The sequence below is a fragment of the Miniopterus schreibersii genome (assembly GCF_964146895.1).
Source record: "Miniopterus schreibersii genome assembly, chromosome: 17".
NCBI lineage: Eukaryota > Metazoa > Chordata > Mammalia > Chiroptera > Miniopteridae > Miniopterus > Miniopterus schreibersii.
The window spans coordinates 39,896,716-39,923,462 of NC_138117.1; the positions used below are offsets into that span (position 1 = coordinate 39,896,716).

Below are 26,747 nucleotides of genomic sequence, written 5' to 3' on the forward strand. Positions count from 1 at the left end.
TTGTCTATTTCTAAATGGGATGTATGTCTTTTTATAATTGAATGGAAGGAGCTTTTTTTTTATATGTCCTGGACACATACTTTGTTAGATATATGCTTTGCGAGTATTTGGGTCAGTCTATGGCTTGCCTACTATTTTCTTCATGGAATCTTGTGATAAGTAGATGTTTTTAATTTTGATGACATCTGATATGTCAGGTTTTTCTTTTCTATTGTTACCTTTTACCAATTGAGAGATCTTTGCCAAACTCAAGGAAATTTTAAAGTCCTTTATTAAGTATAAAGATAGCCTCCTGTATTTCCACTAAAAACACTTTATCATTGTAGCTTTCACTTTTAGGTCTATGATGCATCTGAAATTAACTTTTGTGTATGGAATGAGAAAAAAATTCATTTTTTCTTCATACAGATACTCGATTTTCCAGTACCATTTGTTGAAAGATGTTTTCTTCCCACTGACTGTGCACCTTTGGTGAAAATTAGATGATTCTGGAAGTGAGGGTCTATTTCTGCACTTTCTGTGTATGGATCCTAATGCTGCTACTTTATTGTCTTCATTACTGTAGTTTTTTATAGTAAGGCATCAAGTTAGGTAATGTAGTCCCTTCAACTTTGTTCTTTCTTCTCAGGATTTTTCAGATATAGGTCCTTTGCAATTCTGTATATATTAAAGAATTATTTTATTAATTTTCCCAAAACATTCTGCAGGGCTTATGATTGCAGTTGCATTTATTTATTTATTTACTTTTAAAAATATATCTTTATTGATTTCAGAGAGAGGAAAGAAGAGGGGGAGAGAGAGATAGAAACATCAATGATGAGAGAGAGGAGAGAGAGTCACTGATCAGCTGCCTCCTGCATGCCCCCAACTGGGGATTGAGCCCACAACCCGGGCATGTGCCCTGACCGGAAATAGAACCCGGATCGCCTGGATCTTAGGTCGATATTCAACCGCTGAGCCACGCCTGGCTGGACTGCAGTTGCATTTAAACTGTTAATCAATTTAGGGATTTGATATTCTAACAATATTGAGACTTCTCTTTCTTGAATGTGGTATGTCTTTTCATTTATTTAGATTTTTAATTTCTACCAGCATCATTTTATACTTTAAAGATAAAGGGCTTATTTGCCTTCTGTTAAACTTATTATTTAATATTTTATATTTTTGGCCCCTTGTAAAGTGAATATTTAAAATTCTTTTCCACTTTTTTTTGCTTCTAATATAAAATTTTATATATTAACCTTGTATTCTGCTACCTTGCTAAATTTACTTGTTAGTTCTAGTAAGGTGTTTTATAATTCTTTAGGTTATGCTATGTACATAATAATATCATCTGTATTAACCAGTTTATTTCTTTTCTAATTTATGTGCTCTTTATTTGGCTTGCTTTATTGTATTGGCTAGTATCTCTAGTATAATGTTTGAATACAAGTGGGAAGATTAGCCATTCCTCCCTTGTTCCCAATTAATGTAGGAAGCTTTCAGTATTTTACCATTAAGAATGGTAACAGCCATAGGATTTTTGGTAGATGCCCTTTACCAGGTAGAGAAGGTTCCCTTCTGTTTCATTTCTGCTGAGAGATTAGATCCCGACTGAGTGATGAATTTTATTGAATGCCATTTCAGCATCTATCGGAATGAACACAAATGTTACTGTTAACGTAATGAATTTTATTGACTGATTTGTCTAAATTAAACCAACTTTGCATTCCTGGGTTAAACTTTACCTGGTACTACCCTTTTATATATTATTGGATTCAAATGCATCTATGTTCATAAGTGCTACTAGCCTATTATATTTTAAATACAGTATTTTTGTCAGATTTTGGTATTAGTGTTATATGTGGTTTCATAAAGTGAGTGGAGAGTTTGTGTGTGTGTGTGTGTGTGTGTGTGTGTGTGTGTGTGTTTTCAAAGGATGTATGTCAGTTTGGTGCTGTTTCTTCCTCAATATTTGATAGAATTCACAGTGAAGATATCTGGGCCTAGAATTTGATGATAAGTTTAGTGTCTTCAATTGACATATCACTAATCAGATTTTCTGTTTCATCGTTTGTGAAATTTTTTTGTATGTTTTTCAAAGGATTTGTCCACATCATCATAATATTTCAGCTACTGCTTCTTCAAATACTTTTTCGAGCCTTTTCTCCCCACCCTTTGAGACTTCAGTACACATATGTTCACCGTTTTGATGTTCTCAAAAGGGTTTTGATGGCTATAGTCACTTTTGCTGTTAGCTTTCTTTTCCCCCTTTATTCTTCAGATTGGATAATTTGTACTGCTGCATCTTAAAGTAGTTATTCTTTCCTACCTTATTTTTACTTTCTGTTAAGCCCATCTGATAAAATTTTAATGCCAGGTATTGTAACTATCTGTTTCAGAATTTATATTTGATTCATGTATAAATATGTGTATTTAAAAATATATTTTTTCTTTGTTGGGATTTTCTATTCTTTAAATTCATTGCAGGTGTAATTTTATGTCATTGAGCACAGTTAACATAAATGCTTTAGGCCTCTATCTAATTCTGAAATCTTTGTTGCCTTAGATTTGACTTGAATTGATAATCTTTTATCTTGATAATGAGTCACATTGTTCCAGTATTTTGTATGTTGAGTAATTCTGGGTTGTATGTTGGACATTGTGAGTGTTATATTGTGGAAAGTCTGGGTTCCATTTTCTCCCCTTGAGGAGTGTGCATATTTTTGGGTTCAGACCATAGACTCTGTCTCTTGGGTGGGAGTGCGGGGTCTCAGTTCAGTTCTTTTCTTAGTTTGACTTTTGCATTTTTACTTTCTGGCATCCATGATTGGGGGTCAGCCTGAGATTTTGGCAGATTTTATCCCCAAAGTTTGAAGCTCCTTAACTCTAACTCTTATCTTTTCTAGAGAGGTCTCCCATTTTATTGCTGCTCAGGCTAAAAAATCTAAAATCAGTCAATTCACCCAGGCCATTCCCTTCTTCCAAGTCTGACTCCCTTCCAGAATCTCCTTGTTTCTGATCACTCTCCACGGGCTTCAGGAAGTTGGGTTTTATATTTTGTTTAGAGTTTAAGGGCTCATGCTTACTATCTATAGATGTTCAGCCTGGGAGGAGCTCAGTCATACTTACAGAACTGAAGGTACACATTTTCAGTAAACAGAGGACTATGTTGTGACCCTGTCGTAGAGTCATTACTAAATGAAGCATGGCTCATGGAAAATTTGTAAAATGGTAACTGTGCCCAATATACCCTGTGCGTTCTCTATGCAGTAGATAGAAAGATGAACATGTGCTGCCTGTCTTCAGATAGTTCACAGCCTAGTAGATGATTAATCTATAATTAATACCCTCTTGTGTATGAATAGGTACATGAAATAAAGTATATGAAATAAAATCTCAGATATTGTTTTTCAGTGTCAGCTTTGATGCAAGTAGGAGAAGACAAATGATAATTTCTGTGTCTTACAGAGAGCAGAGTCCATTTCACATATTTATAATGTCTGAAGCAGCCCTCTTAGAAACCCATTGCTTTCAGAACGCTGAAGAAGGATATTTCTGCTTAGCATAATTGAGCATGCAGGGTTCGAGCCGCCAGCCTGTATAAAAGGCTAATATAGCACTTCCATCAGTTCTAAGAAAGAGCTTTTCTGCCGGTGACAGGCTGAGCTGGAGGCGCTGGCGTGCTTGGCTGTCTGGCGCAGGCTGGGCAGAGTGCACTCGATGTGGACTTGGTGCTGACCGCACACTTTCAGCTTCTGGGACGAGAGAGAAATGCTGTGTGTGAGACTCCATCTAATACGATGATTTTCCATTAATGGAATAATTTCCCTTCTCTTAATGAACCGTTTGCAGCACTCTCTCAATGGCACACCATTGAACACAAGTCTTTTAGTATTCAGACCTAAAGTACATTCACTCTCTTGAGTTATGCGTCTTAGCTTGTCAAGTGTGAAACTCAAAGTAAACACTGCTTTATGGTCATTATTTTTTAGCATGTTAAGCTAGAGAAATTGCTCCTCCTGGTTTCCCGTGGATAAGCCCTCCCCCTTGGTGCTGAGCGGTGACTAGATACGACGAGTTCCGATCAGGCCAATCACCCTCGGAACAGGGTGCGCTTCTGTGAGGTCCTGGGGATGCCTGTGGTCCAGGTGACACGCTCATCTCTTCATTCCCTGTTCCATCCGTCCGTGAGCCCATCACCCATTCACGTTCCCCACATGTGCCGGGGGCTTCTCCGGGCCAGGCATTGTGCCGAGTGGCGGGGGCGAGTTTTTTCACGAGGGGCTCTCGGCTGTGCGGGGCTGCCGCTGAGTAAGCTCCGCTCCAGTACAGCGTGGGGCGCTCAGGGTTGGGGTGCCCCGGGAGGACAGGAGGCGACCACCCCGACGCTGTCGGTAGCTTCCCTGAGGTGGCTGTCTCGCAGGTGCTGGCTGGGCAGGGGCCGGATGCCACACAGGGTGAGACTGACATGGTCGTGACAGGGGAGCACTCCGCGTAGGGCAGAGACATTTGAGAAATTACAAGCCACTTTATTTGGCCACACTGGTAATCTCAGTAAGATGTACAGATTTTTATGGGGATTTATGGATAAAGGGGCAAGGGAGCAGAGTGTGGGGGCTGTTTTATTTGAACTGTTCTAGAGGATGAACAGGTGGGCGTCCCCAGGTGTTTCATGACCGGGGACAGTGTCAGGAGGGCCAGTACCTGTGTGGACCCATGCTAGGGTGAAGGAATGCTAATGCACCACCAAAAACAGAGCCGTAATGTGAAGTTAAATAAATCAGATCTCTGTGTCATGATACCGGCATGCTTTGCTGCTGTGGTAACATGTTTATCTTATATTGTTAAATTTAAGAAGGAAAACTGCTCAGCCAGCGTGGCTCAGCGGTTGAGCGTCGACCTAGGATCCAGGCGATAGGGGTTCGATTCCCGATCAGGGCACAGGCCCGGGTTGCGGGCTCCATCCCCAGTCGGGGGCTTGCGGGGGGCAGCTGATCAATGACGATTCTCTAATCATTGATGTTTCTATCTCTCTCTCCCTCTCCCTTCCTCTATCTGAAATCAATAGAGATTTTTTTAAAAAAAGGAAAACCAAGGTATAAACAATTATTTTATTTTTTTAAAAACTAAAATCTTAACAGCAATTGTTTTCTAGAGGGTAGGATTATGTGTTTTTTTCTACTTTACATGTTCCTGTGCTAAATGTTTTAATGATAACTTGGTGTAACTTTTATAATTTGGATAAAAAAACACGTCCATTTGGGGGGGAAAGGCCCCTGAAATAGTTAATTTATGATATCCTTTGTACTGTGGTTATGTGTTGTTGTTTTTTTAAGATTTATTATACTGAGTTAAATTAGTTTTATTAAGTTTCTTAATTTGGTAATTGTTTTAATCACTAAGCATCCTAACGTGTACATATTATTAACATCATGTTAATCAACATGGTTTCTTACATTAAATGCTTTCCTGTTATGTGTATATTTTAAATTTTACACATTTGCTGTCTCACACAAGCTCTTAGGTTAAGGGTTTTTGAGAGAGAAGAGACGTTCCTACAAAACGTGTTCCCACCTGAATCTGAATTAAAGCTCAAGGAAACTGTCTCGCGCGTTTCCTTTGTGGTGTGTTGCAGGCAATTTGAGACCCGTGAATTTGCTGCAAGGTAGAGCCTATTCCATGGAAATCATCATGGGTTTCAAATTCCCTCGTAGTAAATATTTGGCAGTCATATCGGTATGTTGCAAGTTGCCTTTTCTGTGACTCCTGTTTGATTTTCAGAGGCATATAATATTTTCCCAGAGGACTTCTGTGCAAATAATTGGCATTTTTGATGTTCAGTTGAATGTTCGCCTGTAGGTGTAAAGTGCCGACGTGCCTGTATCATGTGTTAGTTTTTTTATGTACGTGTCATTGCCGAAGTTAATAGGGCTGGATCGTGCAGTCTTTGATATTAAAAAATAATTAGTTAAAGATACCTGTGTTTTTTAGGTCCCTGTGAGTGTCCCTCCAAGTGTTCATTTAATCGGGGACCCTGTGAGGAAGTAGAAAGGCCACTGAGGAGTATGACAGGACCTCAGGAAAACATATTGGTCCCCTGGCTGTTGTTTACAGTACAGCTCCCTCTGTGTCCATCCTGTCCCCTCACGGTGGGGACTGGAGGGAGTGAGATGACAAGTGGAGGGGACAGCAACACACCTTCTGAAGCTACTTTTGTTCTGTTCTCAGGGGTCTCCCCTGGGCTCTTGCGACCCGGGGATACGCGTCCCTGTGTCGTGAAAGGCATCTAAGTTAGCATCTGCAAATCTGACAGCACTCGGAAGTCCTGCTAATGGGCTCCAAGTCTTAGGCGGTGCCTTTTCTCTCATTCTTTTAGAAATGCTTGGTTATTGACCCACGAAGTAGCACTTGAACTTGTATTTATTAAGTGGACTCCACAGACAGACAGACATGTATCGAGGGGCTCCTGAAAGAATTTGCTTATGTCGTTTTGGGGGTTTATTATTATTACTACTGCTACTTTATTTACCCAAATGGATAATTATAAAATTTGGTTATATGTAGGCCCCCCACAATCTCGTTACTTTCCAAAGACTAGAAATGCTGCTTAGGTCACAAAGCAGTAAATTTGGCAATTCAAGTCTGTGACGGATATTGTGACGTATTATCTTTCATGACATCGCTGCTGGCTCTCTGAGGGGGCATGGGGACAGGTCGCTAAGTGTGCTGTGAGCCAAAAGGTAAACACAGTTGCAGTGCCTTATAACGTGGGTGCCTTGAATATCACTGGGCTGATTATTTTGACTCTGGTCCCCGTGAGGGCCACCACGTCAGACCAAGGAAACACCGTGTGGCTATGCTGATGTTAGACAGAGGAAATGGGAACAAATTTGTCCCTCAGGGGACTCCCAGCCTCCTGAGGCAACATCCGTGGACCCAGCTGTGACCTTCTGTCCAAACAAGTCATCGACACATAATTACATCAAACGAGCGACACCGACACGCATTGGTGGGAGCCCCACTTGTGTTCTGCCAGCTCCACCTGCAGAAGCTCCGCGCGGGTCGCCCGCGGGCGTGGCAGCTTCGCCGTGTGCACGGTGGACTCTCCCTCCCACTTGGCACACCCGGACTTCTTCCCGCGTTCCTTGCTTTTGGGGCTGGCAGCAGCACGTGTGCCCAAGTGCCCGTGCGGGGACCCAGCGCATCGTTTTGTTGACTTAGCTTCTGCACTTACTTCCTCCCCCCATTCTCCAAATACTGTGACTGGCACGTTTTGTCATTTCTGTTCCTGAGTTATCGCCCGGCTCTTCCTCTGCTCTCCATGCCACCCCGACGTGGACTGTGGGCTGCCACCACCCCTCAGCCTCCGGTGCCCCTTCGCCGGGCTCTGCTCCCCTCCACACGCGCGGCCCCCCTGTGGCAGCCCCCCCCGTGGCAGCCCCCCGTGGCAGCCCCCCCCGTGGCAGCCCCCCGTGGCAGCCCTCCCCGTGGCAGCCCCCCGTGGCAGCCCTCCCGTGGCAGCCCTCCCTGTGGCAGCCGCCCCCGTGGCAGCCCTCCCCGTGGCAGCCCTCCCCGTGGCAGCCTGGACGCCTCCGGACTGACCGTCTCAGGCGCACTCCTCCGTGGGCTGCACGGCTTTTTCCTTTGTTTTGCCGTCGACCCCTCCCCACCCTGCAAGAATATAATCCAGCCCCGAGCAAATCGAATAGCGAGTACACTGGGTAGGTTATTTCAGATCGCTTGTTGCGTGTGCCTCTGTGTGATTTATTTTGCCTGTATCATTTCCTGGAGAAGCTACTGTGCACTTCACTGATTTTCAGAGTTGCTAATACCTCAATAAATTGGGCTGTTTACTGTTTAGAAGTAGATACTATGTTAAATTACTATCAATGGAGGAACACCAAATAGTCTCCACCACAACCAGTAATAATACTTAGCGATTTGTGATTGAAGACATGATAAATTTAAATAACAGTCTGTTATCTATAGTTTTAATATGTTGCAATAATTTCTGCAGCAAAGAAAATCAATAAAAACCATGTTGACTAGTGCCATTTGATTTGGGGTAAAATCAGCTTTAATTGCCCAAGTATTTATTGAGAAGCTCTTATGTAGGAAAGCTGATGAATCAAGTATGGGTCCTAATTACTCGAGTGCAAGGGATTTATATGCCAACTGGAGAAGCAGTAAGTTTCACTAAGTCATACAAGGTAAAAACGGAATTGACACGAGAGAGGTGGAGGGACTCCCTCCGTGTGAAGTCAGGGGTGTGAGGGAGAGTTATTTCTGGAGAAAGAATTGCAGGTGGAATTAAATTTAGTCCAGGCTGTGAACAAGCATAATTATTGGGCTAGAATGATTTAATTATGGGGAATGGTAGGTTGTAGTGTTCAAGATGGCATTAAACTGCACCGCTGTTGAGCCCCTGGTGTTCTGACCCCAGGCCAGCTGGGGCTGTGTGGAAATGAGGGGGCATCTGCGTGTGTGGTTGCAGGCTGGGGGTTTAGGTCGGGGGGGGGTGCGATGAGAGCAAGGACCATAATGGAGCAAAGGGAATTACTTGTAGCAAGTATGAGATTTATCCCAGGATTTGATTTTGTCTATGAAATCATAAAGCGCATTTCAAGAAAAATAAGTAATATGAAAGGAACATTAAACAGCCCGTGTGATAATCAGGGAAGATGCCATAACAACACTGTTGGGCATTTTTGTCACAGTGAGCAGGAGAGACTGTACCAGTGAAAGGACTTAATGGTTTTGTGTGTGTTTTTTTGTAAATACAAACGAACCCCGCCCCCCACAAATTCAGTTAATTCATAAAGAATCAGCGGACATTGAATCCATCATTACAGGGCTCTATAGACTACAAATGCCCTCCTGTTACAACATAACTAGATCTTATATAAATTCCAACAAACATACTTTTAAAATCATTTTTTGTCTAACAAGAAAGTAGAAGGAATCTCTGAATCCCCAATCCCCCGACTCAAAGAAGACAGATTAAGAGAAGGATGCTTAGCAGACAAAATCTGAATGGGAAGCGGCAGGTGACTCCAAACTCTGCAGTTGCCCTGGGAGAAAACACTCCCACCAGCCCTGGAAGAGGCTCCCTGAGAATCCCAGACCCCCAGAGGGGACCAAAGGACCCCTGTGCTAGGCAGAAAGACTTAATGTTTAGAAATTCCTTTCCTCTTGTGCAGACTTGGCTGTGGCTTCATCCGAATAAAAACAACAGGCAGGACGCTGGGTCCCTGCACCCAGAGTTCATTAATTTATTCTTTTGCTTTTGTTGATTCTGTACAATGTGTGTTTTGTGGTGGGTTTTTTTTGGTTGTTTTTTCGTGGGACTATGTGCCCAGCAGTGTATTAAGGATAGATTTTGGGGGGGGAGGTAAGAGGAGGAGATTTCAGACTTGAATGAAAACACATTCCCTCTTCTGGGGAATCCAGCATGAAAGGAAACGGGTTAAAGTACAGCTTGGAAAGTGTTAGAGGACAAAGCAGGGGGATGGAGAGAATGTCAGGGGAGGTGCTTGTTGGAGAAGCCTGAGCCTGTTAGACCCTGATGACCAAGGACTGGCCCAGCATGTACTTTGTACCCCTGAGTTTGGTCTTTTTCAGTGTAAATTTTGCCACGGTTAAGAGTGAATTCCTGTCAATATGGAAAATATAAGCAGTGACCAAAACACAGACAATGACACCACCTAGATCGCAGGTATATTTTAAACTCAAAATTAAATCTAGACTCCGGCCCATGGCCTGCGTGGCCCAGGTGTGCCTGTCTTCTCTGACCTGCCCCTTACTCCCTGTGTCACTCTGTTTTGCTCAACTGGCTACCTGTCTGTTTCTCATTAGCTCCTCGGTGCCCCAGGGCCTTTGCATTACTGTTCACATTGCAAGAAGTTGTCTGCTCCCAGAGGCCAGCCTGCCTCTAGTTGCCCACCCCGCCGCGAATAGCCACGCTTCCTGTGGTCACGCTCTGTCACCCTGGCAGGGTGCTTGCTGTTAATAAACGAGCATTATCCTTGCCTATATGTCTCACCTGTGTGTCACCTGACTGGTCTCACCAGACTGTGAAACTGTCAGCACGGGGCCATCGTCGGTCTCTGTTTCCTGCCCAGCACCTGGACCGTGATTGCTCTTTACCGCTGTTGCAGTGGTAACATCACTTACCCAGGGCTGGACACAGAGCTAAACGCACACTTTGTTGATTTTGTCAATATTTAAAAAAAACAAAGTAACGTGCTTTTGTTGCCCTTCCCCTCACGGACGCAGGCTTTTGCTCAGAAGGGGAGACCAGACGCAGCCGGGCAGGTTTCAGCAGAGGCTGTGTCCCTCCCGTCCCAGGGTCCTCCCTGGATCTGCCCGGAGCACCTGGGGGTGGGCGAGAGGCAGTGCTTCCTGCAGAAAACGCCTTTTGGAAGGCCTCACCTCTCTAAATCCTGCTCCCAGGGCTCATGGCCTCCTGATCGCCGCCCAGATGAGCAGGCCCGAGCCTCCCTCCCCGGCAGGCCCCTGTGCACTCTCCAGGTGCCTGCTTAGCCCTGGCCCTGGGGTGTTAGCCTTAGCTTGCATTCCACCCAGCTTCCTTCTGGTCCTAAGAGTGAGAGAGATGCTTTGCCCTCTGTGTCTGAGCTGAAAAGGGTAGTTCTTGGAACAAGGCAGTTTTGAGAAAGTGAAAGTCAAGAGTGGCTAAAATCAAAAGCCAGGGAATGGGGCGAGGATGGGGGAGCCAGGCCGAGGCCAGAGCAGGCCATTCGCAGCAGGTCTGTTCTCAGGCCAGCTGGACAGCTAGGCAGCTGTGTTTTTGATGGGAGATGTGACAAGGCCAACTTTGAGTTGAGTCTGCTGAGCTGCTGACCAGATGCGTAGAAGTGGTACCGAGGAGGGTTCTGCCCTGGGCTGGCTGAGCTGGCCTGAGTGAGGGTGGCTGTGCTGGGCTACGGAAAAATAGAGGGAAATTAGGAAGAAAAACACAGGTAATTCAGGGACCAGTGATTTTCCCCCTTTACCCTTTGCTAGCTTGCCTTCTTTAGGGTGGCAGTTACAGAATCTGAGTCTATTTCCAACATTAAAATCAGAATAGATCAGTAGGAACGAGCATCTAAACTGTCAGGATATAATTAACTCATTGAGCATTTATTAAGTAAGCACCCCTCTGCACAGGTGCTGGATCAGAGACTCCACAAGGCCTAGTCACTGCCCCGTGGAGTGAGTGTTGGCACTTGGCTCGAGTGGCGGCGTGGATGGCCGTGCCCTTTGCTGGGCTGAGGGGCTCCGGCGGGGTACGGTGCCTGAAGCTGGGGTGGCAGAGGCTACAAGTTCAGCTTCAGGGTTGAGTTAGAGGTCAGTCAACAGCCCTTTGTTAGACTAATCAACCTTTTGGTGAACAGCCAATTAAGGGACACCTTTTAATGGAGACAGCGACATGTTCTGGAGCTTAGTTGTTTATGAAATGACAGCTTAACTGTAATTGTTCCCCAAGGAGCAGGGTCATGTCACAAATAATAGTTTAGATCAATTACAGGGAGTTCAGAAAGGCACCAGGTCTTTGCCAACAAAGAATATAATTATTGGATGTTATACATTATGCAGTGGAGCTCAGATATGCTTATTGTATGCTGATGTACCGTCTTCAAAATCATTGGAAAGTTTATTTGCAACTCTAACATTTATAATATAATATATGTGTAGTATAATTGTCATCTGGAGAAAAGTCAATGGTCTTGGGTATGGTAATACTTTCAACTTCTGTACAAATCTATGCACAAATGAAATCATTAATAAAAATGAAAGTTAAAATGTATTAAGCTCAGCCCTGGCTGGTGTGGCTCAGTTGGTTAGGCATCATCTTGTGCTCTGAAAAGTCGGCAATTCGATTTCCGGTCAGGGCACTTGCCCTGGTTGTGTGGCTCGATCTCTAGTAGGAGGCGTGCAGGAAGCAGCTGATTGATGTTTTGATCTCAAATCAATGTTTCTCTCTCTCTCTCCTTCTCCCTTCTCTCTCTAAAAACCAGTTTTAAAAAATCTTTAAAAATGTGTTAAGTTCTTACTGCCTATTTTGCAAATACAGTTATCAAATGTAAAACCAGTCCTGATGTAAGTAAGGGGAGACTTTATTCAGAAGGATCATTGTAGCAGGGAGGCTCAGCACGAGATCTCGTGTGTCTCAGGGGTCAGGCATTAAAGGGCTTTGCTTTTATGGGGAAACATGAACAAGGCCAGAGAGATGTGTAGCAGTGAGAGGAATGGGTGGAGGTGGCCTGGTGGGACCTGGGATCCCAGAGTGTTTTAGCCTGAGGCTGGTCCCTGGAGACAGAGGAGCCTTTCGGGACAGTTTTACACCGCCTCATGTTGCAGGTGAGTCACTGTTCAGGGCCCGAGGAAAGAGGAAACTTGACTACATGGTCCATCAAGTCAGGCAGAGGGGCACTTTCTGACTGATCTGTGGGAACAACCAGGTCAGCCAGTCTTTTATGGAGCAAAGAAGGGGAACTTGGAGGGCCTGTGTCTGGCCTTGCCGTGGGTAAACGGGGTCATCGCCAGGTCTTACCCAAGCCCCACAGGGAAGGGTAGTTCTTTGGAAGAAGCTGTTTCCAGGAATGTGAAAGGGTGTGAGGGCTTCTTAATCATCACTGTTGTTCAGGAGCTCCGGGCTCAGGTGAAATTCGCATTCTCACAGTGCTCAGCACTTGATGGGTTTTAATCGTCGTGATAACCCTGCAGAGCACTGGCTCTTGTAAGCCACAGCTCTGGTGAGTATGGTGACAGTCAGGTCTGGGCCGTGACACATGGCTGGTTCAGAGGGGTCGTGGCTCAGACACCTGTGGACGTCCCTAGCTGGCAGGACTCAGCAGGCCACAGGGCCCATGACAGGCAGGACGATCTGCTGAAGGTATTTATTTCTGTATCATCCAAGGGGCCCAAGATACACCCTCAGCCCAGCCATTCCTTTTCTCGTTGCAAGCACTGGCCATGCCTAGCTTTTGTTTTGTTTTGGCTACATTAGGGTATGTTGTAGAATCCCTGGAGGCATTGAACTTGTAAACGGAGAGGACTGTAACTTGGCGTTTAAGCTTAAATAGAGAGTAACCAGAGTCTGGCTCCTCTTTCTAGGAGTGTGTCCTAACCAGGACACGCTTGATGTTTTACAGGACACTCTGCAATGGGAAGGGTGGTCATTTCTGATGTGTGACATTCTAGGTCTTTGCCCACCAAATGCCAGTAGCTACCCACAGTCTTGTAACAACCAAACAAGCATCTATTTCCCAATGCCCCCTGGGAGGTGATGCAATAGATGTTGAGAACCAGACCAAGTCCATTACCACAGATGACTCAGCTCTGAGGATCCTCAGTTTCCACAGGCTTAATTCTGACTCTCAGGCTGCCTTGACCTCCAGGCAGAGGTCAGCAGCCCCTGAGCAGGCGGCATGGCCTGGGCTCGCATCGGTTCCGTGTGGTGGCTCCCTGGTAGGTGGCCTTGTGGAGGAAGAGCTAGTTCTCAGTGAAAGGTGGGCATCGTTCACATAAAATCCTGTGTCTCCACACTAGTTATATTCATCAGTTTATTAATTACGAAATACAGCCGAGAGAGTGCCCAGTCGACCGGCCCAGCTGGTGGGTGACGTGATCGTTTTTGTTTCATTCGCACCGCGGGCGCCGCAGTAGGTAACGCGATCCCTGTGTTGCAGATGAGAGGTCAGAGGCTCGTGGTGGACAAAGGGAAATAAAGGGGCTCTGATTGTCAGAATAAGCAATAATACTAAGAGGCGTTACATGGAGAAAGGAAACTCCTACAGGTATATACAAGTATAGAAAGTGCTTCTTCTGATAGAGAATCCTGTGTTTTATGTCTTATCAAGTGACCTTGAATAAGTCCCATCGCTCCGTGGATGTCAGTTTTCTCAGAATAACATTCTGTGTTTGGATGGGATGACTTCTAAGGTCCCTTAATAGTTGTTAATTGGGAACTATTTAGCTGTTAAAGAAATGTAAATATGGCTGTTTGACCACATCCATTTAATTTTATGCTATCCCTGAAACCTGCTAAACTGAGTATAAGTGAATTAAAAAGGCACAAATCCGTGAAGATAAGAGTTGAGGCAACAACAGTCGGCAAATGCTGCCAGTAAACCCTGGTAGCTGCGAAGGGAGGGCATGGAAATGGTCCCGCTGCCAGAGACCAGGGCGCGCGGAAGCCTGAGCGCGCAGGACCAGAAGGCCGCGGGAACAGGCCGTTCCCGCGGGAGACCTGGGGGCACTCGGGTGCAGACACCAGTCACCGCGAAGGCGGGTTCATGGGGCAGAACTGAGAGGGGAGACTCGGTAGGAAGGTTGTCTGAGAAGCAGTGAGATTCCCAGAGGCCGCCCCTGCTGATGACCCGGCCTGTGCCCTTAACCCCGTAACAGACTAGGGATTCCCCGAAGAGGCCGAATCGGGGACCAGTGAGCTACACACTGGAAATGGGGGATCGCTTCATGTACAAGTAAAGCGGGGTGTGTGCCTGCTGGCGGGGCCTCAGGATCCCCGCAGCCAGGCCGACGGCCCCGGGAATTCCTCCTCCGCTCAGTGCCCTGGAGAAGGGAGATGCGGAGGCCGCCTGGCTGGCGTTGCTCCGCTGGTTGAGCGTGTCCTGTGCGCTGCAAGGTCACCGGGTCAGCTCCCAGGCAGGGCACATGCCTGGGTGGAGGGCTCGATCCCCTGTAGGGCATGGAGGAGGCAGCTGATCGATGTTGTTTCTCTCTTCTCCCTTCCTCTTTCTCTCAAAATCAGTAAAGTATTCTTTAAAAAACAGAGAGAAATGCAGATATATGGCACGGCAGACTGTCGGGCCTGACTGTCAAAGCCCGTGTGTGAAAGCGGGTTTCCAGCCAGCATTCTAGAGCCTCAGCTTCGGCTTTTCCCAGGAACGTCACTGCTGGAGAGAGCCCAGCTCACAACACGGCGGGCGACAGCCGCCGTCACTAATATCCTCAGGAAGATAAGACCTTTGACTGCTTCCATAAAATTCTCTTTAATCGTCACCTGAGGGTCTTTTTTCCATTGCTTTTCAGAGAGAGAGAGAGAGAAAGAGGGAGGGAGAGAGGGAGAGGGAGGGAGAAACACGGATGTGAGAGAGACACATCGACGGGTCGCCTCCCCCACGCACCCCGACCAGGGCCAGGGATGGAGCCTGCAGCAGAGGTACCTGCCCTTGGCCAGAATCGAACCCGGCACCCTCCAGCCCGTGCGCTGACACTCTAACCGCTGAGCCACACTGGCCAGGGCTCCATAAAATTTTTTAATAAAAAAGATTAAAAGGAGAAATATAAGAAAGTACTATTAATAGTTAAACATCTGATAGTGGAAATGAAAGAATCAATAGATATGGAGACTTTATGTTATTAAATCTCCCAAAACTAAAGAATGAGAGAAGATGAAAGAGAGAGAGAGGAATGAGAGAAGATGAAAGAGAGAGAGAGAGAAAAATAAGAAACTTCACAATCCAACTTGGGAGCTCCGATGGCCAAATAATAGAAATTTCAAAAAGGTAAAGCAGAGAAACGGGAACAAGGAGGAGGTGGGGGTGGGTGGGCTGAGACAACGAATCCCCCCCTGCCTTGAAGTCATGTCTGACATTTTAAACTCTGTATCATATGTTTTAAAAAATACTTTATTTAAAATTAAAATTTAAAAATAAAAGAAATTGCCTGTGAAGGTTAAAAATAGATACTTGAGTTTTGTTGAAGACCAATAAAATTAAAACTGGGCAAGGAGGATTTTTTTTTTTTTAAGGTAGGTATTTCAGGAAAATTACTCCAATGATCATAGCTAGGCAAATGGAGGAATATTTTTCTCTTTAAAACAGCAGCAGCATGGCCATGGCGTGGATCATGGAAAGCCGCTGGTATCAAGAATCTTGCCTAAAGCCCTGGCTGGCATTGCTCCGTGTTGGAGCGCCCGCCCGAGCCCTGAAGGGACCTGGGTTGGATTCCCAGTCAAGGGCACGTACCTGGGTTGCAGGTGATCCCAGGCCCTGGCCTGGGCGTGTGTAGGAGGCAACCAGTTGATGTATCTCTCTTACCTCTCTCTCCCCCCCTCCCTCCCTTCCTCCCTTCCACCCCTCCTTTCCACTCTCTCTCAAAATCATATCCTTGGGTAATAAACAAGCCTGTCTTTCTATTTCTGTTTTACCTTAATTACAGTAAGGCTTTAAAAACTTGTATGAAATCCCTAGTAATTCTTTCATTCAAGATATATTTATTGTCTATTTTGTGCCAAGCATTGTTCTAACTAATCTCTTTATATGGACCCGTTGAATCCCTCAGAACGGCGCCATGAGGGTAGGTCCCATTTAACAGGTGAGGAAGCCAAGGTACAGAGAGGTTAGTCACCTGCCCAGGGTTACTCAGCTGCTAAATGGAAAAGCCGGGTTTTAAAGCCACGGTAGCCTAGCCTCAGAGTGCAGGCTCTTAATTAACTCACGCCCACTCTGCTTGTCAAATAAAGAGCCCTAAGCATAGAGCCTGAATAAGCTGTCCACATGCCACAGAGGTTGTCTAGAAGAGGTCGGTGGATTTAAGGTGAAGGTTTTGTCAGCCACTGGATGCTGAAGGACTTGTCTAGGCCAGTGCCCCCGTTGGTTGACTGACCAAGGCTAAGTGCTGACCGGGGAGCAGAACCCGGGTCGTCCCTAATGACCGGTAGAGTGACATTACATGACACCTCGCATCCTTTTTGCTCACCTGTATTCCAGTCTTAGCACTGCTGATGGTGGATATTGAATGTGTGTGCAAATTGTCAAGGAAGTTAACTGCATTTACAGTTTGTAAAGTACAGCCATCGTGGAAGTGATTGGTATAGAGAAATGGACCAATTTTTTTTTAAATTTTACCTTTTTCAGCCCTATTATATGTGGTTTGTGGAAATAGCACAATTCATGCAGCAGGACCTGAAATATTTGTAATTAATCAACCGTGTGGAACATACTACAGTGTTTCCTAGTGTTTAAGAGTCAGAAATTACTTTCAGATATGAATGTTACAAGTTCGGTTTCTTTGATTTTCCCTAGTTCAACTTCGTGGGGAAGCTTTTGGGTCCACGTGGCAATTCTCTGAAGCGTTTACAAGAAGAAACCTTGACAAAAATGTCCATCCTTGGAAAAGGTTCCATGAGAGACAAGGCAAAGGTAATACTCGTTATAGACAGTGGCTGCTTTCTTAGCCATTAGATAACGTACTTTTAGATCCCCCATTTTATTAACACGTGCTATATAAAAGCTAACTAGAATCTCCAGCGGAGCTACATACAGGGATACATTTATGATGCTCTAGAGAATTCACTCACACTGGCCAGTTCAGGATATGTAGCATCTTAAACTTGCATTTGTGGCTTTTATGTTCATTTATAAAATAATATTGAGGTACCTATGGTTTGGATTCTGGAAGCAATATGTCACCTTGTAGAAGTGATAGGGAAATTATCCGGAAGAGAAGTGAGTTGTCTGTAGTCTCCCCGTCAGATCACTGTTTGCACGTTAGATGAGCTCCGTCTCTTCCCATGCCCCTGTTTCACATCATTGAATTTATTAAGTATATACTCTTATTTGCCATTTTGACCCTTCACTTGATATCCTGTGTATTTCGTCAAGTTAAAATTGATTTTACATGTTTTAATAATTGCCTGTACATAGTTATTCTACTTGAATGTATTCAATTAACTGTCTCCTTTTTTTGAGAATTTCAAAATTTATTTTTAATTGGATTTATTGGAGTGACGTTGGTCAATAAAATTATTTAGGTTTCGAGTGTACAATTCTATAATACATCCGCTGTCTATTGTACTGTGTGTTCCCCACCCCGAGTCAAGTCTCCATGGCCATTTATCCCCTGTTCCCGCTTCTACCTCCCCCGCCCCCCTTTCCCTCTGGTAATCACCATACTGTCGTCTGTCTATGAGTTCTGTGGTTTTTGTAGTGTCTTTGCTTATCCCTTCACCTTTACCACCCAGTCCCCCAACCCCTCTCCCCTCTGGCAACAGTCAGTATCCATGAGTCTGTCTCTGTTTTGTTAGTTTATTTTGTTCATTAGAGTCCACATATAAGTGAGATCACATGGTGTTTGCCTTTCTCTGCCTGGCTTATTTCACTCAGCATAATACTCTCCAGGTTCATCCGTGCGGTTGCAAAGGTAAGATTTCCTTTTTTTACAACCACGTAGTATTCCCTGGTGTGAATGCCCCACAGCTTTTCTATCCACTCGTCTACCGATGGGCACTGGGGCTGTTTCCAGATCTTAGCTATTGTAAACTGTGCTGCTATGAACATGGGGGAGCGTATATTCTTTTGAATTAGTGTTTCAGGTTTCTTTGGATGTATTCCCAGAAGTGGGATCACTGGGTCAAAAGGCAGCTCCATCTTTAATTTTTTGAGGAGCCCCCATAGTGTTTTCCACAGTGGCTGCCCCCGTCTTCACTCCCACCAGCAGTGCACCAGGCCCCCCTTCTCCACACCCTCCCCAGCGCTTGTTATTTGTTGATTTGTTGATGGTAACCTTTCTGGCAGGTGTGAGGTGATATCTCATTGTGGCATGCTTCCTTTCTTAATAAGCTAAAATTACTGTTATTTTTATTAATCACTTTCTGGAATATACCAATTCTGAAGGAAATGATCACATTTCATAATGTGCTGTCACTTAAACGTTCTATCTTACCACTTTGCCGTTTTTTCATTGTTTAAAGATTTATATTACCAAGAACCAAATCTATATTTAGCGATCACTTACTCTGAAATGTTGAACAAGGGCTGTGTCAGACAAGAAAGTTATTTAGGCAAAATCCAGCGTCCTCACCAGAAAGTCTATCTAAATAATAGCTTTCACATAAAAATAGCCACCGTTAGTTTATCGAACAGCCACTGTGACTCAGACGCCATGGGACATTTCACATGCATCACTCCGTGTTATCCTTGGGAAGATGATGGAAGATAAACATAATTTTGATTTTAAATGTTACATGTAAGAAAACTGCAATTCAGAGAATCTGAGTGTATCATCTGGTTAATCAGGGAGGCTCATTCTATTATTTGAATAAAACATGGCCATGTATGAGACTCCCATGGGGTGTGTGTAAAAATACAGATCCCCAGGCCCCAACCTGTTTAGGGAGGAGGCCTTACATGAATTTTCAGTAGGAGTTTGAAAATAATTCTAATTCATGGCCAGTTAGTGTAACTGCTCACTTAGCTTAGCTGCCTCAGATGATGTCACTTTGGTTCCCCGACTCGTGTGTCCTGGTAGTAGGAGGAAAGGAAACCTTATGGCGGTCACTTGGTCAGAAATTATGTGTCTCTTGGAGGAAAGTCTCCCACCCTTGCTGATATCTTAAGTCTTCCATGAGGCCACCTGGTAACTGGGTACCTGACGTGACCAGGGAAGCCTATGGGTGTTGTGGTGCTTCTCCTGCTGTCAGTGGTGGTTCTTGGTCAGAAGCAGCATCCTGTGGCTCCGTGGCAGGGGGCAGGGCATCCCCATAGGGTTACAGCTAGAAGGGCACAGGGGGGCACGTCTTCATCTGGATTATATGCCCAGGAATAGCAGGTGTCTGCTGTCCCTATGATGAAAGGGAAACTGCGTACCATCGGCTTGCTCGCAGGGCTTCTGGTGGTCCTCCCAGACCGTGTTGTCCTTTCAGGGCTGCTGGTAGTCCTCTGCTGGTAGCGTATGGGACACTCTGTGGTGGCAGTAGCCTGTCGTCCTGTGGATGGGAATCTGCCGTGTTTAACGTATAGCCGCTCTCCCTGTCACGGTGGCACCTGGTCCATGAGTCCCTCGAGGAGCGCAGAGGTGGCTGCTACAGTTGGTCCCCTTGGCTACCTGGTCACCGAGTGCCAGCTGTGCAGGGCCCGGGGCTCCCGTTCTTCCTCACCCGGGCCTCTTTCCCGACTACTCGTCACCGGTTCATTAACGCTTTCATTTCTGTGCCCTTGACCACATCCGTCAGCGAGCCACTCCAGAGCTTCTGCCAGTGGCTGATCATTTATATTCCGGAAGCTGGGGCCACAGCGCCCACTGTGGGGTGACGGCCACTGCCCCCACAAGCCCTGCCCCGATGGTGGCCGTCGGCGGATCTTCCAGCGCCCCATCTGCTGTGCTTGCTGCCGTCCGGGCCTCACCGCCCGAACTCTTGAACGCGGATCTCACTCGATCTGTTTCACGAGTTTAATTTTGGTGTCCAGAAATTCTCATTTAACAGTATGTTTATTTCTAAAGAGATTCCACTACTTCTTATTAAAACCTATTCTTCTAGATTTCTAGAGTGCTCACTATTTAAATTCTCATGTGAGCATAATTCATGTTCCTGTATTTGCTGCATTGATGAAATTATAGGAGTCGTTGCTGACATGTACTGGCTGGTTATGAAGCGTAATAATCACCGTGATGCTATGGAGCCCTCTTGTGTGCCAACGATCAGGCCAGGGGTTTTGTCCACAGCATCTGTGTGGTAGAATAATAGAAGATTCCTATTATAGTTGTGTAATGATAATTATCATTATAATAATAATTATTATTACTGTATCCACCATTTGTGGAGAGCTTATTATATGTTAGAGATATGTTTAAAGACTTTGTCTTTAGACCAAAACTCCTTAATTGCTGTAGTTCCTTTATTAGGATTCCCTCCTAGTTACTGGCACAATAAAGCCTTTGTCACGGCAGCAGCCCTGTGCGCAGTGGGTACTGCACTGCTACCGCCGCTGAAAATTACCCCGTAAGACGGGCATAAAGCAGCCTGCCCAGCGTGATGTGGTAGACGTTGGACTTGAGATGTGAATGCAGAGCATCAAAGTCTGGTCTTCCCCAAACACAGCACGACCCCCCCCCCCCCCCCCAGTAACCTTGAAGTGGCTGGTGCAGCCGATCTCTGTGGGTGGTGTGTTAACCTTGGTTATGGTGAGAAAGGCTCTGTGGGTGGTGTGTTAACCTTGGTTATGGTGAGAAGGCCTCTGTGGGTGGTGTGTTAACCTTGGTTATGGTGAGAAGGCTTCTGTGGGTGGTGTGTCCATGGTGGTTATGGTGAGTAAGGCTCTGTGGATGGTGTGTCCATGGTGGTTATGGTGAGAAGGCTTCTGTGGGTGGTGTGTCCATGGTGGTTATGGTGAGTAAGGCTCTGTGGATGGTGTGTCCATGGTGGTTATGGTGAGAGAGGCTCTGTGGGTGGTGTGTGCATGGTGGTTATGGTGAGAAGGCTTCTGTGGGTGGTGTGTCCATGGTGGTTATGGTGAGTAAGGCTCTGTGGATGGTGTGTCCATGGTGGTTATGGTGAGAAAGGCTCTGTGGATGGTGTGTCCATGGTGGTTATGGTGAGAGAGGCTCTGTGGGTGGTGTGTGCATGGTGGTTATGGTGAGAAAGGCTCTGCGGATGGTGTGTCCATGGTGGTTATGATGAGAAAGTTCCAGCCTAAGTCTGTGACGGAAGTAAGTGTATGTACTGTGTATGTACAGTCACCATCTCATTAAGATAACTGTTTTGATCCATCTTAGAAAGGGTAAGAAGTGTTTGTTTTGGCAGCTCATGCTTTCACGGATGAACAGCTGCTGTGCATGGCCTCCAGTTAAAGCTTCAGCTATAAAGGGCAGAGAACCAGGTCAGAGGGTTAACCATGTTCTGATTAGAACAACGAGTGGTCTACAGTTGGCATAAACAATAGTGCTTTTTATACTCAAGGCAGATTTCAAAGAAACTGGGTAAGAGATTAATGGTACCTTATGTTTGCTCTTTCTTACTTTAAATAAGTTTCTTGTTTTCTTTCAGTTTCTGACCCACTTCCCCAGATGTGAAGGAAACTAGCACCTACTGAGCGCCTGCCAGGTGCAAGGCGGTGCTCGGCCTCCTCTGCTGGGCATTTACATAAAGCCTCTGCCCAGTGGCCCTGCAGGAATGTACATATATTAACTCCCAACTGATTTTGCAAGTAAGCCTTAGATTACACGTAAACTGTCTAAACTCACACCCCTAGTGACCAGCATCCTAGGTTCTGGTGTATCTGACTCAATCCCAGGCCTTTTCACGTGGGTCCTCTTTTCTTGGTAAGAGTTCAAGTTAGTTACGGAACAGAAGTTGAAGCCTCCAAGGGTGAGGTCAAGGGCGTCTGTGCCTCCCTGGCCTTCCGGCTAATGGCAGAATTATGGGATGCTGTCCTCAGGAATTCCTAGGGTTCTTTCTCCTGGGATAGGGTTTTCAGAGGGGCTAGGAAGGTTGCCTCCTTTCGGACATCACTTTGTCTGCCTGGTTTTAATGTTGGAGCAAACCGTTGACACTTTCGTGCTGCCACTGCCACCCTAGTGACAGCTAGTTACGGAAAGAAAAAGGGGCAGAATCACCCTGCCTTACTTTTCTCTCCTAATTTCCCCCTGAATTTCATTGCGTAAACAACAACCAAAAAATTAAGAAAATGTTTATCACAGCTATGTACAGTCGTGTAATCCAGTCTGCCGTTTCCCTCATTTGCTGTTTCATCCTCAGGTAGCGTAGTGCCTGGCGCGTAGAAATGCTTTTTGAAAGACAGGTGCCGGAGCCAGTGGACTTCGACATGAAGGAATAATTAGTCATTCAGTTAGTACGTGTTTGTTGGGCATCTGCTCTGTACCAAGCCCCTCTCTGGACCAGGCATTGCAGCACCAAGGTGCACAATCATGGTTTGTGCTCCATGGTGATCACCTTCAGCGAGAGAAATTAGAAAATGGGCGAGTAACAAATACGGCCCCTCAGATATTTCAGATATTGGTAAATATAACAGCTCCGCAGTTATAAAGAACAGTGTAACCGGAGCAGAAGTGAGCTGGGCTGCTCAGCCAGTTTGAGGACCACGAAGGTGTGTGTGGTGCCTGGAGGGGGACCCTAGGAGGTGAAGGAGCAGAGTTAGGGGCCCAGGGCAGGTAGTGGGGCTCCCAGGCCAGAGACAGGATTTGAGACCTAATCCCACAACAGCAGGAAGCCTGGTTTTCATAAAAGCCTGGAGCTGCAGGATCCGATTTATATGCTAAAGTTCCTTCCTTAGGTGGCCTTTGCTGTTGGGCGAATCTTATGAGACACCACGTAGAAGCTCTGGGTCGTTTTTATTGCCCTTCCCTTTCCTCCTGGTGACGCGGTCTTCCCCTCGGCTGTCTCTCTTCAGGAAGAAGAGCTGCGGAAAAGTGGAGAAGCCAAGTACTTCCACCTCCACGACGACCTCCATGTCCTCATCGAGGTCTTCGCCCCGCCGGCGGAGGCCTACGCCCGCATGGGCCATGCCTTGGAGGAGATCAAGAAGTTCCTCATCCCTGTGAGTATTTCCAGCTCTCCCTTTGCTTTAATTCCGGGGGACTTAGCAGCAGTTGGCATTTGCGTGGCCCTTTGTCTACCCAAGAGCTTCCCGCTCACCTCCTGGCAAGTCCACCTCGCACTGTCCCTGCGAAATACTTGGCATTTTTCCTTCTTTATATGTGAGACCACAGATTTTTAGAGATTAAAGAACACGGCTAAGGCTACATGACTAAGAAAGTCGAAGAGCACAGGCCCTTGTCCAAGTGGTGGGACTCCAAGTCCTAGACATTTTGGTGACATTAAAACGCCTCATGAATGCGCTGTCCTCCGTCACAGCCCCCGAGTGCTCCCGCGTGTGTTTGAATAGGGCCTCAGTCAGCTTCTTGTCCCAGGAAAGCATCTTTAACCCCGTAAATTCTGTGTCACACCTCCTCACGCCTTCAGCAGGGCAACATGTAGCATTTATTAGCACATTTTATTTAGAATGTGCTTTACTAATAACTTATTAACCTTCACACATTTTTAGTAAACGGGTAGGAAACATATTTATAGGTTTGTGGTAAGAGATTGAAATACTGAGAGATTCCAGTGACTCTCCTGGGGTCTCAACACTGCAAATGAGCTTGTGTTTGCCGTAACCGCCCCATCCTCCGCCCTCCTGCCGAGCGCAGTGAGCCAGCGGAGCTTCCGTGGGTCCCTGGCCTCCCTGCGGCCCTGGGGTCTGAGCTGCTGCTGGTCTCCGTGCCAGTTTTGATCTGGGTTCTTGTGATTTTCTTACTCCAGTGTCTTCGACTGCACGCTTCAAGTCCTTTTTGGAATTCTGCTTTTGAAAAGTACAGAAGAGAGAGCGTATTTTTAAAATAAATTTACTGAACGTGTTTCATATTTTTCATTCTAAATAATCTAGAAAACTGTCTCTTCTGAATCTTTATTCAGACTCAGATCTGCTTGCACGTAACCATAAAATCCACCCGTCCCGGTATCTGTCGGGAACACTTTGCCCCCCTTCCCTGGTAATCGGTTCACACGCATCCTTAGGCAACACCTCTGGCAGAGAAACCACTGCTACCCCTGCGGCCGAGCAAGTGACCTTCCTGTGATCTTTCACGCCTGACCCTCCCTTTCTTTGTGAATAAGTCACACCTTTCTCTGTTTATCACACATTTTTTCTTGCCTGTTGTTGAATGGAGCTGGGGATGCGAAGGAAAGGGGGGGAGTCAAAGGTAACTCCCAGCGTCTCAGTTGGCCATTCAGACAGTAATACATGACACAGAAGAGCAAGTTTTCAAGTACAAGGTGATGCATTCGGTTTTGGAAATGTTGAGCTTTGCTCCGTGTGCAGCACGCAAATGGAAATGTTCAGAGGGAAGGGACGGCCCGGTTTGTTCGTGTATGTTTTCCGTTCCTCAGCCTTCAGGGACGTGCAGTCACTGCCAGTTGAGTTGAGCTGTCAATAGCGATGCCAACATATCTGTCACAGGGTACTTGAATTTTATTGTAATTGTTTCCCTTGGAAATCATGCCTGGAGAAAGGAGTTATGGCTGATTGTGGAAAATTTTACTTTGGGGAAAAAGACGATGGTTTTTTCTTTTTTTTTCCTTTTTACAATTTATCAATACATTTTCATTTTAACAGATTCACATCTTGTTTTATGACGGCAACTATTTCCCTAACCCTTTTTTCCTATTAAAAAACCATCTGTTTCTTGTTCTGAACGCTGTGTGCCTGTGATGAGGCGACGTGCTGTCCCCTGACCTCTGTCCCCTGTCCCCGTGCAGGACTATAATGATGAAATCAGGCAAGCGCAGCTCCAGGAACTGACGTACTTGAACGGCGGCTCCGAAAATGCAGACGTGCCGGGCGTTCGGGGGAAATCCGCCTTACGCACAAGAGGTGTGCCAACCCCCACGATAGCCAGGTAGGTGTAATTACTAAGGACTTACGTTTTTGTCATCAAAATGTGGTACCGTGCGGCAGTTTTAAGGTTTCCTTTACTGATTGTCAGCTCTATCAGTATATCAGCATTTTCCTTCACAGTGTCTTCCATCTTCCCTAATCCAGTCCAACCACTCTTCCAGTTGGTAGTCACAGCCTTAGTGATCTTTTAAAATTAAATTAGATTTATTTTCTTCCTGTTTAAAATCCTTCAGTGACTTCCTTCGCAGGTGGCAGGCAGGCCACACTTCCTGACACGCACCTGCGTCACCTGGCGCGGTCCATCCCGTCCGACTTTCTGCGTCACCCTTTCTTCCCCCCAGACACGTGGGGCTGGTCCTCCTGTTCCTTAAACAGGCCGAGCTCATCTCTCTCCTGGTCCTCGGCATTCCCTCTCCCTCCCCTCCTGGGGACGCTTTGGCTCCGGCCCTCTGGCTACCCCCTGGGCATTGCATTCTCAGCACACGGGCACCTTCGCTGATGGCCGTCTCCTGGTCTGGAGCTGGTCATGACAGCTTGTCCTGGTTTCTTAGTAGCGTTTGTCACACAGAATTGGCCTTGCTCATTTGTTCACTTTTCATCGGTCTCTCTAATTACAGTGTAAACCGTGAGGCCTTGCACAGGTTCCTGCTGCCTGGTGCCCAGTAATCACTCAGTGCGACACCGTGGGGGGACTGCAGCACCAGAGCCGAGCCTCAGGCTCTCTGCGATCCAGCGCTGACCATTTACAGCAGTTGTTAGTATAGTTGTCATCTGTCACATGGCTGAGTTAGCGCTATGGGAATGGTCACAAAGGTCTCACCACGTTGGAATTTCACGGTGGGACAAGCTATTCCTGCATCTTCATGCATGCTCCCCACTGTGATCGCTTCCAGATACCTTCTGGTTAAACATACAAGCGATCTGAAATTAAATCCTGCAGTGGGAAGTCGTAAGTGTTGGAATACACCCTTCTCATTTCCATTTCAAACGAGGGAGCTAGACTTAGACTTCTGTTACTTGGGCAGTGGGGGAGCTCCTCCACTTGCACAGTCCGCCCTGTGCAGCCTGAGTGACCTCCGGGTTCATAGGTCAGTGCTCAACCACTGAGCCATGCCGGCTGGGCAGTCGACGTCTTTTAGATACTGGGGTTGCATGCACTGTCAGTGTGAGGTCGTCATTTATAGTTTCCACATGAGATCACAGTGGGATTCTCGCCTCACCCCGCCTTGGTCTTCCAGAAGTTTTCCTATTTTATTTCCTCTTTGAAAAGCCTTCAGTCTATTTGTGACGTTAGGTCATTCAGTGTCACAGATTGTTCGTGAGCCCCCTCTATGACGGGAGCTGAATTTATAGAACGTGTAAGTCATTGTCCTGATGTCAGAGAAACTAGTAGTTAGGAGCAAGTGGTGTAAGTAGGGAATGAGGGGTTTGATAAAAAGGGGCGTGGGAATAGAAATGAGGGTGCAGTGAAACCCGAGTGGGGAGTGTGGATAGGAGCAAACTTGAGATGAAGGTGGAGAAATAGGACAGATGGTGCCAGAGGGAGGTAGGTCGTCCCCGGCAGAG

At 46.1% G+C, this 26,747-nt stretch overlaps 1 protein-coding gene across 5 annotated transcripts in view; it reads left to right on the forward strand.

Annotated features, from left to right (window-relative positions):
• KHDRBS3 (KH RNA binding domain containing, signal transduction associated 3) overlaps positions 1-26,747 on the forward strand; it is a 136,138-nt gene that overhangs the window by 45,889 nt on the left and 63,502 nt on the right. For all 5 annotated transcript variants that reach the window (XR_013997407.1, XR_013997408.1, XR_013997409.1 and 2 more), the window contains 3 exons: positions 17,034-17,150; positions 23,136-23,282; positions 25,043-25,182. Coding sequence is in view for 2 of the 5 variants with exons in the window: in XM_081116289.1 (XP_080972415.1) it covers positions 17,034-17,150; positions 23,136-23,282; positions 25,043-25,182 (404 nt within the window). In the remaining 3 variants the exon portion in view is untranslated. The remainder of the gene's footprint in view (positions 1-17,033; positions 17,151-23,135; positions 23,283-25,042; positions 25,183-26,747) is intronic.